The sequence below is a fragment of the Xiphophorus couchianus genome, chromosome 6 (genome assembly GCF_001444195.1).
Source record: "Xiphophorus couchianus chromosome 6, X_couchianus-1.0, whole genome shotgun sequence".
Lineage (NCBI taxonomy): Eukaryota > Metazoa > Chordata > Actinopteri > Cyprinodontiformes > Poeciliidae > Xiphophorus > Xiphophorus couchianus.
Genome location: NC_040233.1, coordinates 8,969,098 through 8,982,642, shown reverse-complemented (window position 1 = coordinate 8,982,642; position 13,545 = coordinate 8,969,098). Strand labels below are relative to the sequence as shown.

The 13,545-nt window shown below is 41.4% G+C and overlaps 2 protein-coding genes across 5 annotated transcripts; both read right to left on the bottom strand.

Annotated features, from left to right (window-relative positions):
- Positions 1-293: 293 nt before the first annotated feature.
- LOC114146641 (C-X-C chemokine receptor type 4-like) lies at positions 294-4,232 on the bottom strand. Of its 2 annotated transcripts, none has more exons than XM_028020913.1 (4): positions 3,076-4,232; positions 2,781-2,983; positions 2,415-2,698; positions 294-1,257 (listed from the first exon to the last, which is right to left on the bottom strand). In XM_028020913.1, the coding sequence occupies exons 1-4, from the start codon at positions 3,112-3,114 to the stop codon at positions 659-661; spliced, it is 1,125 nt and encodes a 374-aa protein (XP_027876714.1). In that variant the 5' UTR covers positions 3,115-4,232; the 3' UTR covers positions 294-658. The 2 variants fall into 2 exon arrangements, with proteins under 2 accessions (XP_027876714.1, XP_027876715.1); XM_028020914.1 differs by having other exon boundaries at positions 2,781-2,955; positions 3,076-4,231.
- Positions 4,233-7,505: 3,273 nt separating this feature from the next.
- On the bottom strand, positions 7,506-13,227 carry LOC114146642 (uncharacterized). 3 transcript variants are annotated; one of them, XM_028020916.1, is made up of 6 exons: positions 13,066-13,183; positions 12,342-12,401; positions 11,787-12,226; positions 8,585-8,660; positions 8,413-8,508; positions 7,506-8,127 (listed from the first exon to the last, which is right to left on the bottom strand). In XM_028020916.1, the coding sequence occupies exons 3-6, from the start codon at positions 12,190-12,192 to the stop codon at positions 7,719-7,721; spliced, it is 987 nt and encodes a 328-aa protein (XP_027876717.1). In that variant the 5' UTR covers positions 12,193-12,226; positions 12,342-12,401; positions 13,066-13,183; the 3' UTR covers positions 7,506-7,718. The 3 variants fall into 3 exon arrangements, with proteins under 3 accessions (XP_027876717.1, XP_027876716.1, XP_027876719.1); XM_028020915.1 differs by having other exon boundaries at positions 12,973-13,172; XM_028020918.1 differs by having other exon boundaries at positions 7,882-8,188; positions 12,973-13,227.
- Positions 13,228-13,545: the final 318 nt, after the last annotated feature.

The following is a 13,545-nucleotide window of genomic DNA, read 5'->3' as shown; positions in this document are numbered from 1 at the left end:
AGAGCAATTAGGGATTTGAAGCTTTGAGATAAGAGCAGCTATCAATGGGAGATCAGGCAGGAAAAAAGCTTAGTTTTGATTTCCACATTTCCTGTTACTTTTTGGTATTTCTTATAAATGTGTTTCCTCATAACTTTACCCGACTCTGGAAGGACAGGGACTCTTTTTATGGGTATTATGAGAATTTTTGTTATCTGTGAAAGACTGAATGGGCAACTGGGAATTCAATCAGTTTCAACCAGGAAGCACAAACAAAAAAGAAACACAAGAAAAAAAAAGACACGCTTTCATTGCTTGGTTTTGTATATTTTATTAGAAACATGTACAAAGCTACAGTGTGTACACAGACAGGGGCGCAACTTTGCACTTTCTGAAGTGTAGAAAGTGCATGTGCAATAGATCACATCATGCACCAACAGCTGTTAAATACAGAAAATACTGACTAGAAATCATTTTACATAAGGGATATGGTGCATGTCCTTTTTTTTTTTTTTGCGCCACTAAACACAGGTATATGAATAATATTTACAAGTGAAACTCTACAGAGAAGGAGAAGTCATGGACCAGCAGACTGCACCTCATTATTCTCATAATTTCTTTAAACTTTCTTACATATATCACATAATATGTACAGAACACAGCGCAGCTCGGAGAGACCTTAGCTGGAATGTAAACTGGAGGATTCCGTCTCAGGTGTCATTGAAGTCCCGTTGCGTCTCCGGGGTAAAATCTTCAAACTGGAGGCCCGACTCAGAGTCAGGGCCCTGCGGGCCGAGCTCTTGAACCCGGCCCCCAGAAACGCGTAAAGCAGCGGGTTTAGGCAGCAGTGCGCGAACGCCATGGGCTCCGCCACAGACAACCACACGCCCAAAGCCGCCTCCAGCCTGCAGCACCGGGGCAGGACCTCCAGACGCAGCAGCGCGTCCACGGAGATTCCCGCTCCGTAAGGGAGCCAGCAGATGAAGAAGCACAGAACCAAGGCGATCGTGGTCCTGACCGCCCGCCGCTTCTGCCTCTGGCCCCCCAACGGGCCTGGCCGGGTCAGCCTGGAGACGATGACGCAGTAGCACACAAGAAGGACCAGACCAGGGATCACCAGCCCCACCAGGACCAGCTGAAGGTGAAAGACGGCCACCCAGACGGGAGCGTTTTCTTCGGGGTAGAAGCGCTGGCACACGGTGGCGCCCTCTCCGCCTTCCTGAGTCCGGGCAAATATCATATCCGGGACAGCCAGCAGGGTAGCAGGCAACCAAGCACCTGTAGAGCAGAGGAGGACAAAATTAGGCTTCAGAACCTCGTTTGGGTTTGTGGATCATCGCACCATTCTCATCAGTAGCTGCGTTTCCATTAACCCTGAAAGTGTGCAAATTGAAATTACTCAAATTAATTTGCTTAATGGAAAAAAGCATTTCCGAGAAATCTCACACTTTTCCATAAAAAATTTAAAATTGGTTTTTCAGTCATGTCGAAATAAATGTATTCTGTAAAACTGCAATGGAAACACTTTCTTGGCATCCTAATCAACAGCCGGATGTTACTACTGGCGAAAACAGCGAAGGAGACGACAGGAAGTAGGAGGAGGATGTTGATTAGCTTCGTATTGTTTAGTTTTGTTTTCAACTCCTCTGATAGTTGGTAGATGGTGAGCCCTAGCGCCATGTGTAAAATATGAATATATGCTCATGTCATGTAACTGTTTACATCAGTGTCTGCCAAGATTTTTAATAGCTTATGACGTGAACATGCTTATTCACTAAGGGGTGCCGTTTGTAAAGTTGCACAGTGAAAAAAAATAACAGCAATAATTTGGTTTATTTAGCTGGTCATACGAACAAAAATTGTGGGTGTTTATTTTTCCAAGTAATACTTTCACCATATTATTCATTTCCTACATTAATAAATGTCAGAGTTCCAAACTAAATATTTTCAGATTAAATATTTAGTTAGGAAGCTAGACATCTAGCTTCCAACTAAATGTTAAAGTCTGAGCAAAATGTGTATTTTTCAAAATAGATATTTAGCTCCAGATTAAATATTCGTTTTGCTAACTAAATATTTACATACAAATTAAATATTTAAACACTTAAATATTAATTTAAATTTCAAACTAAATATTTAGTTTTCAGACTAAAAATTTTGCTCCAAATTGAATATTTATTTTGCTAACTAAATATTCAGTTAATTTAAGTGATTTTTTTTTTTTTTTTTTTTTTTTTTTACAGTTTAGCTTTACAAATGGCATCCCACAGAAACTTTTTCATCTAACAAGTCAAACGTCAGAAAATCTGTCAAGGAATCTTTTTATGAATGTCTGTCGTTTTGTCTTGTCTTATCTTTTGGACGATGACCTCAGATGTCTCTTCTGGTTTCAGTAGGGTGAAAAGGAGAATGCCGATCTGCTTCTTGGTACTCACCTACATACACCGCCTTGTGTGCCAGCAGCTGCCTCAGCCCACCGGTGTTTGTGCCGGTCGCTCGGACCACTGCCAGGTAGCGGTCCAGACTGATGAACGCCAGGATGAGCACGCTGCCGTACAGGTTGACGGTGTAGATCACGTGCACGCCGATGCAAGCGGCCCCTCCAAAGCGCCAGTCATCCAAAGCTGCATCCACTGCCCAGAAGGGAAGAGCCAGAACAAAGAGGAGGTCGGCAGCAGAGAGATGGAGGCGATACCAGTCTGTCAGGCTGCACTTTGACCTGTAGGCATGGAGAGAATCTGATCAATGCACTCATTTTTATCTCCCAGTGCACCTGCTCCCGCTTTCCTGTCCTCTCTCACCTGCGCTGGCAGCCCAACACCACGACCACCAGACCATTTCCGGTTATGCCCAAGACGAAGATTATGGCGTAGACCACGGGCAAGAAGACCCGGTGAAGCTCGGCGGTCATCCCGTGCTCCACATTGCAAGACTCTTCCAGGTTCTCTCCGTCGTCCCAGAAGCCAGAACCAGAGCCTGTGTCGTTGAAGTCAAGGTAGACATGCTGAAGGCACATGATAAAAGATGAAGAAAGGTTTATTCCCAGATTTGTGAGAGTTCTCTGAAAGTTGTGGTGTGCAGCTTAGCCAGGCTTACCTCATAGTAAGACATAATGGAGGCGGTCTCCCTTCTCATCAGAGTGAAGCCAACACTTCCTTCTCAGGGTTTTTATAGCCGTGCTCATGCTCCACCTCCAAACACCCCAAAGCATCTGTCTGCTGGCTTTTTTCCTGTTTTCGAGGTGTCAGGTGTTAATACTGGATCTATCACAGGATACCATGTGCGTGTCTGAATTGTTTTAGCCCCTGAGACCTCTGGCTTGTAATCATCAGGGTCAATTGGCAATAGGAAAGACCGCTGCTGAGAAGCAGACAAAATGTGTGTGTGTGTGTGTGTGTTGCTGGGTTACAGCAGGACAAGTCAACCTTACGTGCGTCACTGTCTTGCACGATGCATGAAAGCATGTAGAAATGAACATGCATGAGAGGGAGAGAGATATTGAGACCCCTGATGAAAAAATAGTGTTACATCCTGTGAGATGACTATCAGACTTCCTCTGGTCCGTTCTGGTAAACAGCAGGCTGCAGGACCTGCTCTGATCTTTGCCAGTGAAGCATCACGATTGTGTCTCTGGCATCAGATTGTCACCTTTCCAAGAGAAAAGTGAAGGAGCGCTCTGATTTTAAGCTCCGACTTCATGAAGACGGACTGTGCCAACCGATTCACTTAAGGGGGAACAGTTCAATTGAAGGGAATTTGATCTAATTTAACATTTGTAAGTATAAAACACTTAACCACTTTTCCCATGAAGTTTTGGTAGATACAGTCCAATCCGAAGAGCATTCACACACACATTCTAAGTCATATCAAATTATTCTCTTTCCTCAAAATTCTGCACACCAAAACCTCATTATGACAATGATTTTTGAGACTTTTGCTAATTTATTAAAAATAGAAAGCCAAGTAATCACATTTATGCAAGTATTCACATCTGTTGCCTAAGACTTTGTTCATCCAGCTTGGACATCAAAAACAGCCTCAACATTTTTTTTTTTTTTTTAATATAATGCCTCCAGCTTAGCTCATCATCGGCCAGTTTGGTTCATTCTTCTTCAGGCTGGATGGAGACATCTGTGCAGGCATTTTCAGATCTCTCTAAAGATGTTCAATTAATTAAGTTTGGACTCTGGGCTGGCTTGGCATCTCCAGAACATTCCCAGAGTGGTTCTGAAGTCTTTGAGATCTCGGCCTTGTGCTTTGGGTCGTTGTCCTGCGGGACATTGAACCGTTTCCCCAGACTGAGGTCAAGAAGGAGCAGGTTTTCATCCAGGATGTGCTCTGTATATCACTGCATTCGACTGGTCTGCCAGTTCCCATAGCATGATGGTGGCATCACCATGCTTCACTGTAAGAATTGGTTTCCTCCAAACATGATGCCTGGCATTCACACCGAAGAGTTGAGTCTTTCTCTTATCGGCCACAGAAGTTTGTGTTGTTTTGTTTCTCCTGGTCAGAGATTCCTTCAGGTGCCTGTTTGTTAAACTCCCAATGGGCAGCCATTTTTGTTTTATTAAGGAGTGGCTTTCATCTGGCCTTTCTCCCATCCAGACCCGATTGGTGTATTGCTCCAGAGATGATTATCCTTCTGGAAGGTTCTCCTCTCTCCACAGTGGAATGCTGGAGCTTTCACAGAGTGACCATTGGGCTCTTGGTCACCTCTCTGATTAAAGCTCTTCCCCCTCTGGTTGCTGAATTTAGACGGCCAGCTCTAGGAAGAGTCATGCTGGTTCCACACTTCTTAAATCGACCAAAGACGGAGGCAGCTGAGCTCATGGGAACATTCAAAGCAGCAGAAATGTCTCCAGATCCTTCCCCAGATTTGTGCCTGAAGAGAATCATGTCTCAGAGGTCTTGAGGCAATTCCTTTGATTTCATGGTTGGTGTTTGACCTGTGACCTGCACTGTTAACCGTGGGAGCTCATATGGACAGGAGTGTACTTTGGCAAATCCAATCAACTGAATTTACCACAGGTTCACTCCATCTTTTAGAAACATCTCAAGGAAGATCAGTGAAAACAGCTCAGTCTTGAACTTCATAAACAAAGTATTAAGCAAAGGCTGTGAATACGAATGCAAATGTGTATTTGTTTTTGGTTGTCTGTTTTTCTGTTGTCATAATGAGATATTAGTGAGTACAATTTTGAGGAAAGAGATTAATTTAATGACATTGGGAATAAAGCTGTAACATAGCAAAATGTGGGAAAACTAAAGCATTGTGAATACTTTCTGAATGCTCTGTGTATCATCCAAGTATGTTCAGTCATTGTGGATGGTGATGCTGTGGTCAGGATAGATCTTTTAGACGTTCAAACTCTAAAAAAAAATGTAAAAAAAATCACAGGCATTTTAAAGAACATCCTTTAAATGATATGTCCGAAGCCACATCGTGTCTTTAAACGGCTTATTTGAATAAAGGACTGCATTCCTATCTCCCATCTGCATCTGATGTAGACTCAAGTGTCTCTGCAGACACATTTCCTGACTCTGCTTTGACTGGAAATCTCCATCCTCTAACAATTCACTTAACCCATAAGTAAACAGTGAGTCTACTCCAAAACAAACTTTAAGAAAACTGTCATAAGCGTTCCCCCCTGGCCTCTTATCTGCTTCTCACTTTCCCCCCCACCCTTCCTCAATGTTCCCTGCTCCAAAATATCTCCCTAAACACACCACTGCTTGGCTGTTTGGGAAAAACATGCAAATTAATAAAAAATATACTTTTTTGATCCTACTTATTTTTCCACAAAAACTGCCTTTTGGAGATAAACTTGTGAATTCACCCTAATCTGGGACAATAAAGGATATTTCTACTATTTGGAACATCTTACTGATTTTTTTTTTTTTTTTTTTTTTTTTTTTGTGGCCATCACAGCAACTGGAGAAGTGGGCAAATTGCTGGTTTTGATTAAACCCAGAAGTTTCCAAAAAATAATTGCAGTTTTCTTTCAACACAACAAATTACTTGTTATCTGTTAGTGCAGTGGTTCCCAAAGATTTTCTGGGCCCCCCAGGGGACGCGCCCCACACTTTGGGAACCTCTGTGTTGGTGAGACAAAGAATTAAACATATCAGTATTTGGAAGGTGGCGCCACCTAGTGGACTGAAATGCTGGAAGCAAGACTACCGTTTGATGTGATAAAAGAAAAGCTTAGTTAAAAAAAAAATAAAATTAGAGCCGTTGCATTCTCGGTAATGCAATATGTTGAATCTAATAGCATTAGGAAAATAGTATCATTGAGAAGCAGTTGATTGTGAAAGTTATGAAAGTTTTGGTTTATGTTACATCTGGTGTAACACTAACATAGCATTTCAGAAAATAAAATATAAAACAATAACACCATGATGGTAGTGTGATGGTTAGGACACTTTTTAAAAAGTTATAAGAAAAGCTGTGGCCTGCATGTCCTAAAAAAGGTAAATATTTATATTTAAATGGCTGAAAGTGCTTAAACATTTGACGTATAGTTAGATACAAAAAACATCATATGGAAGAAATTGAAGGAATCAGTTTGTAGTGAAAAACTTATTCTGACATGAGTCAATGGCATCAGCTTATGTTGTATGTGGATCAAGATATTTTAAGTACAGTATCAGTACTTTGTGACAGAAATAAGTTAAAAAATAACAGCCTATACCAAAGTACAAGTATACGCTTTAGTATTAATGTACATAGTCTTACACTTCTCTTTATGCTTTCAAAATCCAAGTATACTTCACTGTGCTATTCTTAAGCATTCACAATAAACATGTTTGTTCTATGATTGGCATTTCCTTGAATTTTGTTGTCAAGATAACTTTGCACAAACAAAAAAAAAAAACACCTTGTTTTTGGTGTACCTAATTTTGAGGTCACACCTTGTAAAGATGTGTGAAGTCTTCAAATGAAAGATCTATTGCATTAGCAAGTAATCTTATGCTGGATTTAACAAATAAGTTTCCTTTAAAAAAAAAAAAAAAGTACCACATCTACTGGTGGTAAAGGTTGATGTAGAAAATTATTTCAAAAAAAGGCTAAACAAAAAGACAAAAAAACACTGACAAAGTCTGACTGAGATTCACGAGACACAAAATCTTCATTCGTCCAAAGTAAAAAGAGATGACACAAAATATTGACAAAGTGTCAATATTTATACCATTAATCTTCAAGATTTGCAGAAGAAAAGGCTGCTTCTGTTCTTGAACAGAAGCAGCCGACTGGTGCCTGCGGAGATGACTGTGCAAAGAAGGATTCTTCATAAAAATCAAGAAAATTACCAACAATGCCAAACATCTTCCTTGTGAGAACTGTTATGCAGCAACAGCAACACTGACTGCTACAGGATCCTTTCTGCCCACAGCCATCCACTTCCACAACTGTGCTCAAATTAGTAATAAAAGATTAATCTAAATAAAGACTTTTTAAACATCTTTATCACAGGTGGCAATAAATGTGGCGGGTGTCGCACTACAGAGACAGATGCAAAAGATAAACTGGTAAAAATGTTTAATTTATTCACAGTTAAGTTGCATGGGAATTTCAATTCAATACAAGCAAACAAAAAATAAATGAATGTGAAAGTTTATGAAACTGCAACAACAATTTAACGAAAACAAATCCAACAGAATTAGAGTAGCAAACCCAACACTTCAAAAAATAGTTTAAATAATCTGCTTCGATAAAGACGGACGCCTCCATGTTGTTAGGATGTTTCTCTGACGATCATGCTGCTGTTCCCCCGCAGCTGAACGAGAAGATCTCTGAACTCGCACGTCTTCTTCGGTGCTCTCCTCGGGGCTCGGACCGCCGCTGATGCTGGGGCCTTCAGGGCCGCTGATGACGGAGCGAGTTCAGTCACACCGTTCTTAGAACAACCCTCCGTTTCTGGACTTATTTGAGCTCCGGGGTCGCTGTCGCTGCAAAAACTCGGCATGGTCGACAACCTGTTCGGGTTGCCGAGTTTGCCTTTTGTATTTGTGTGCTGGTGCAGACTGTTGTTTTGGAGACGCTTCTGCTTAGCAACGCGGGAACCTTGAGAACTACCCCTCGTCCCCCTGCTCCTCTTTTTCTTCTTCTGATTTTCTGCCGTGGAATTGGCCCGTCTCAGGTTCCTGGCACGGACGGAATATCACATGTGAAGCTGTTTTATATGACGGCATGTAATTGCTATATCTAAAAAAACAAAAATTTTTGTTCAACTTTTGAAATTCTTCCACGCTTTTTTAAAGAAAATTCTTTTCTAGCAAATTAAATTTCTTTTTAAACATTATCCTTGTTCTTTCAAGAATTTTGGGGGGCTAAAATTTACTGTTCCTTTTAATACAATGACCCTAATACGTCACTGTTTTTTTACATGAAAATGACAAAAACTGAAAACAGGTAAGCACACAGTTTACCTCTTGAGGAAAATGTGCGGCCTCGAACAAGGTGAGGATTGGTCTCCTCGTCTCATAACGATTCCATCATGCAGCTGAATGTGACTTAACAACTTCCTGTCAGGACACAGGCAATATAAGCATGCATATGAACAGCAGCAGCTATTATTAAACACACCTACAGGTATCTTACTGTCTGGCACCAGGTTGTCCTTTAGGCTTCCATCTTTTCATCAGAACCCATTGGTCACAGGTCAGAGACTTGGGATCTGAAAGAGAAACTTGACCGTAAGAGTCCATGTCAGATGGGGGATTAGATATTTCTTATTGCAGAGGCTTTCTTTAAAAGTTTATGGTGAATAAGAGTTTTTTTGTGAATAAATGTACAATAAAGAGGATGAGATGAACCATGACCATAGCTATTCAGATAAATAACGGTGCGCACTAGGGCTGAAACGATTAATTGTGATTAATTTATCATTGTAATAATTGTCAACTAATTTAGTAATCAATTAAATCGCTTACTGGACTACAAAGACTCAGAAAAAGGGCATTTACTGAAAGAAACAACACATTCAAGCAATAATTAAGCCAGAACTGTACAACATACATGTACATTTTGCACTTAAGATAAAAATACATGTCAGTAAATATGTGGCAGTGTTGGCTTCACCTGGTTCTAATTCACTAGAGGGTTAGGGTTACCCTAGCTTTGTTTAATTTTAATTTTTAAAAAATTGGCTTATTTGTTTATTTTCATCTTTTGATTTATTGCTAATATTGTGTAAAAAAAAAAAAAAGGCACAAGTGATTAAATTAAAAAAACTTTAGAATGTGCCAACTTTTAAAAATCGGATCAATTACCAGCATAATTAATATAGTTAATCAATAACTAACATAATTGTTAAATGCAGCCCTATTGAGTAGGCACAACAATATGACCAATACTGATGATCTTTTTTGACCTGGAAGTTAATTTATCAGAAAAATAGCATTTGGACGAGCTTGAAGATGTGAGCGAGTCTGACGAGACAACCTGAAGCATTGTGGGAAGAGTGTAAGGAGGCGGCGCTTTGGGGGGATGTTGTTCTGCTTGGAGATGTTTTTTTCCAGGAGTTATTGGAGATTATGAATGAACGAAAATACTTTATTAATCCTCAGAGGGGAAATTCGCATTTCAGTAAATGATTATGATTATGTAAATCACGTCACGGAAACGGTTTCCCTCCCTAATTTCAGGAAACGCTTCTCTAATCTAATCTAAGATAAAGTATTAAACATGCTTTTCATTAAGCCAGGATTTCTGTATTTAAAATTGTATTTATCTGGTGTAATATTAAAATTTGAAATGTCATGTTTTCACTGACGGTAAGCAGATAATCATAAAAACCGCCCCAAAAACTCTGTAGCAGTGTTAGAGTTCCTATGTTTGAACTAGCATTACCAGAGAAGGGTCATTTAACATTCTAGCCCAGAGACGGGTCGACTGACCTGAAGGATTTTAGCTAGCATCCTATAAGCAGGTGTGAACAGGCGCTTTTGTTCTGTAAATAAGGCCATTACCCTGGTAATGGCCTCAACGCATCTCACAGTTGCACAATTGTTCCTGCATCGATGGTTGACCTGACACTTCGCCCTTTTGCCTGAGCTGGGTGTGGAAGGTTGTTGCCGAAGCAGTTTCTCATTGTGTGCCTTCTTCTCACTCACATGAGAGTTACCCAACTCTTTTGCAAGCTCAACCAGGAAGTCCACCCGTCTCTCCTGCACCCCAATGCATGCCTGATAAAGCACATGTGCATTCAGTGCTGCCATGTCAATCATGTTGTAGAACACCGCAACTGGCCACCTCCGTGTTCCTGCACGCACGCTGTACTCCCGCACCATTTGGTCCATCACATCCACACCGCACTTTATTTTGTTGTATTGTGTGACCGTGTTTGGCTTCCTTTTGGTGGTATCCTCAGTCTCAACCACGCTGTGCATGCTGCTGAGAACGTAAACGGCCTTCTTCCTTTTGGGCGCATACACCGTCAGCGTGGCACCAGTGGTTGAAAACACCTGAGTGGTGAATTTAGTGCGATCCATCTGTCTAGCGGATTGAGGAATTTCCCGGCGTCTCTTGTTGACCGTGCCGAGGATAGTGGTTTTCTGGCTAAGCAGTCGTTGTGCAAGTGACAGTGATGTAAAGAAATTGTCCGTGGTTACAGTTCTGCCCTTGTCCATGAACGGTTCCATCAGCCTCATCACTACAGTCTCGGACAGTCTCTCCCCGCTGGGACGACTGGGGTCCTTGCCAAGATATGGGGAGACATTACAGATGTACTTTGATTTCAAGTCACAAGCCACCCAAAACTTGATGCCAAACTTGTCCGGTTTTGTTGCAATGTATTGCAGGAAACAGCAGCGAGTCTTTGATGGAAAAAGCTGTTCATCAATGGTGATGTGTCAACCAGGGTTGTAGGATGCGATGCAGTTAGTGACAAACAATCCCCAAACATCGGAGATTGCAGCAAACTTATCGGTCTCCGCTCGCTCACTGCGTGTAAGCATGTCATCAAAGCATGATGCCTTGGAAGCGGTTTCGGTCCATAGTTGCAATGATCCTTGGGTTTGCCAGGTTTGCTGACCAGCTGTCACATAGTGATGGAACCTTGGTCACCCCCCCCGCAAGATAATGACTGAAATAAATGCCATTAGTTCTTGTGAACTAAATAGGTGAAGCAGTCACCTATTTATCCTCCACTGCACAAAAGGCTGCATGCAAATTTGCATGTGCAAAGTCTCCCAGATCTCTTTTGCTTACACTTTTTGCATGATTTTTTTGAGGTGGATCAACACAATTAATTTGGTTAGTTTATTTCTAAACTGTCATTTTAAACCCACTTAGCTTTATTTAAAAAAAAAACATTACTAATTTCTTTTAGAAAAACCTTTGCATATTTTTTGAAACAGATTGTATGTTTTGCAAACTCTATGTACATTTGGCAAAATGACCTGGATAATGCAGCACAACATCATGGATCAGCTGCAAAAGGTAACATCTCTCCAAAAACACTTCATGTATGCTTCAAAACTAAACTGAAGAGCACTACCTACAGGAGAGTCTACTGTAGAGCTGCCTCCATCATAGATCGCACCCACCCCCAACATGGACTATTCACACTCCTACCTTCTGGCCTAACAGTCAATGGCCACATTTACAATTGAAGAAGGGATGCTAATTTGAGCCATCAGAGTCGTCAGTTTGGACTCTTTCAGGACTTCAGGGGGGAGGTCGAAAACCCTGGTAATGCTATTAAACCATGAATGCATTCCTATTTTCTCATCCACAACTTTTTACACCATATTTTACTTTTTAATTTCTCTTAGCATAGGACTTGCACGAATAAACTAACCGTTATCTAGAAGTTTGCTTCTGATCGGCGTCTTCAACCTTTTAGCCTTCTCGTAGAGCTTGTGGCAAGCCGAGCAAAAGTCACTGTAAAGCTCGCCTCTGTAATCATAGCACAGATTGGACGGACCGGAATCTATGCTGTTGTTGCTGCTTTCAGAGCCACTTTCATCATTTGACTGATCCAGTCCATAACTGAGCGTGCCAACAGCCTCCCTCGCAGCCCCTTCCTTGGCAAAAGGATTACTGGCGATGAGGTCGATGATGTCTCTCCCCTCGCTCTCATCTGCATGGGTCTCCTCCAACCGCATCCTTCCTCTCCGGGTCTTACCGCGAGGCCGAGCGACATCTTCGTCCGGCGCAGGACTTTTCTGGGGGAACTTTAGTCTGGAGGATCGTCGGAGAGACATGGCCGTTGTCCAATTCAGGGTGTACTCAAATGATCTGTGAAAGAGCAACAGCGATTAATTACACGGTCACATGTTACGCTGTTCCCTGTGGATGAGCAATCAAAAGTAAGGACTTTTATGTGTTTCCTTTCAAAATCCTACCAGCTTACCTGTAATATTCAACTTTTATGGACAGTGAGTGAGACACGTCAAAGTCAGTTGTATCATACCTGCAATATTTGGAGACAAAAAATAATAATAATCATGACAGATATAGAAATATTACAGCTGCAGATTAGCTAAAACATGGTGTTCCTTTCCCTTATTGTTGACATCACATCAATAATAGGCAGCCTGTGAAATTTAGTTTTCAGAAAAGATCAATATTTTCTTGACTTAATATGTACTCTTGATATGTTATGATACTAAATGAAAATAAAATTCACAACCTGCGACGTCTAAGTTGCATCAGGTTTTAGGATACATTTTTGTCAGGCAAATGTATCAATGTATCCAATGAACGATTAGCAGGAGGATCACGGTTAGAAACTGTAGCTAAACAGCATGAAATTAACTTATATTATAAAACGACGAAAAACAAAACGACAAAAAAGCTAAGCGGGACTCGCAAAGTCTCCCGTGTCTTGATCGAAAACGTTCAACTCCTGGAGAAAATAAACACTTTTGTTCCAGCTAAAGTTTGAACCAAGGGGGAAACCAGGCTAGGCTAAAAACAAACAGGACATTCACGGCGCCAGGTTCGCCGCTCTCTACTGAACCGTGTTGGGATTTTAAACTCACGTCGGCTCACTTCCCTCACAGCTGTCATCTTCAGACATGCTCCTAGCTGCTTCATTCGCCTGCTAAAACTAAGAGGAAGATAACCGCGCTTACACACCGGCTCGCGCTGGAATGTGCAGCTCTCCGTCTCATCTACTAGGAGTCGGGAGGAAAGGTGCGCGAGGCGATGCAAGGAACTCCGATGAGCCAATCACGAGCCATCACTTCTATCCAGACTTCCTCTATGGCAGAGAAGAATTCCATGACACCGCCACCTGCTGGCCATGAGCGATAGCGGTGAAGTAATTTCATATTTTTAAGAAGGATTTAAGGATTTTAAACATATTTCTCTGCACCTAACTGGGTCATTGGTTTTTTTTTAAGCTATCTTATATTTCACATTCGTCAATCGCCACATTTTTGTCTCTACCTATATTGGATGAGACCAAAATATAGATTATTCTATAATAAGTCTATTCTAATATTAGACTTTTAAGGTTCCTTCTGTCAAGTCGACCCCCCCCCCCCCCCCCCCCCCAGAATTTGGCCACATTCTAACTTCATGATTAATTCAAAATTCTTCAATAATTGTCC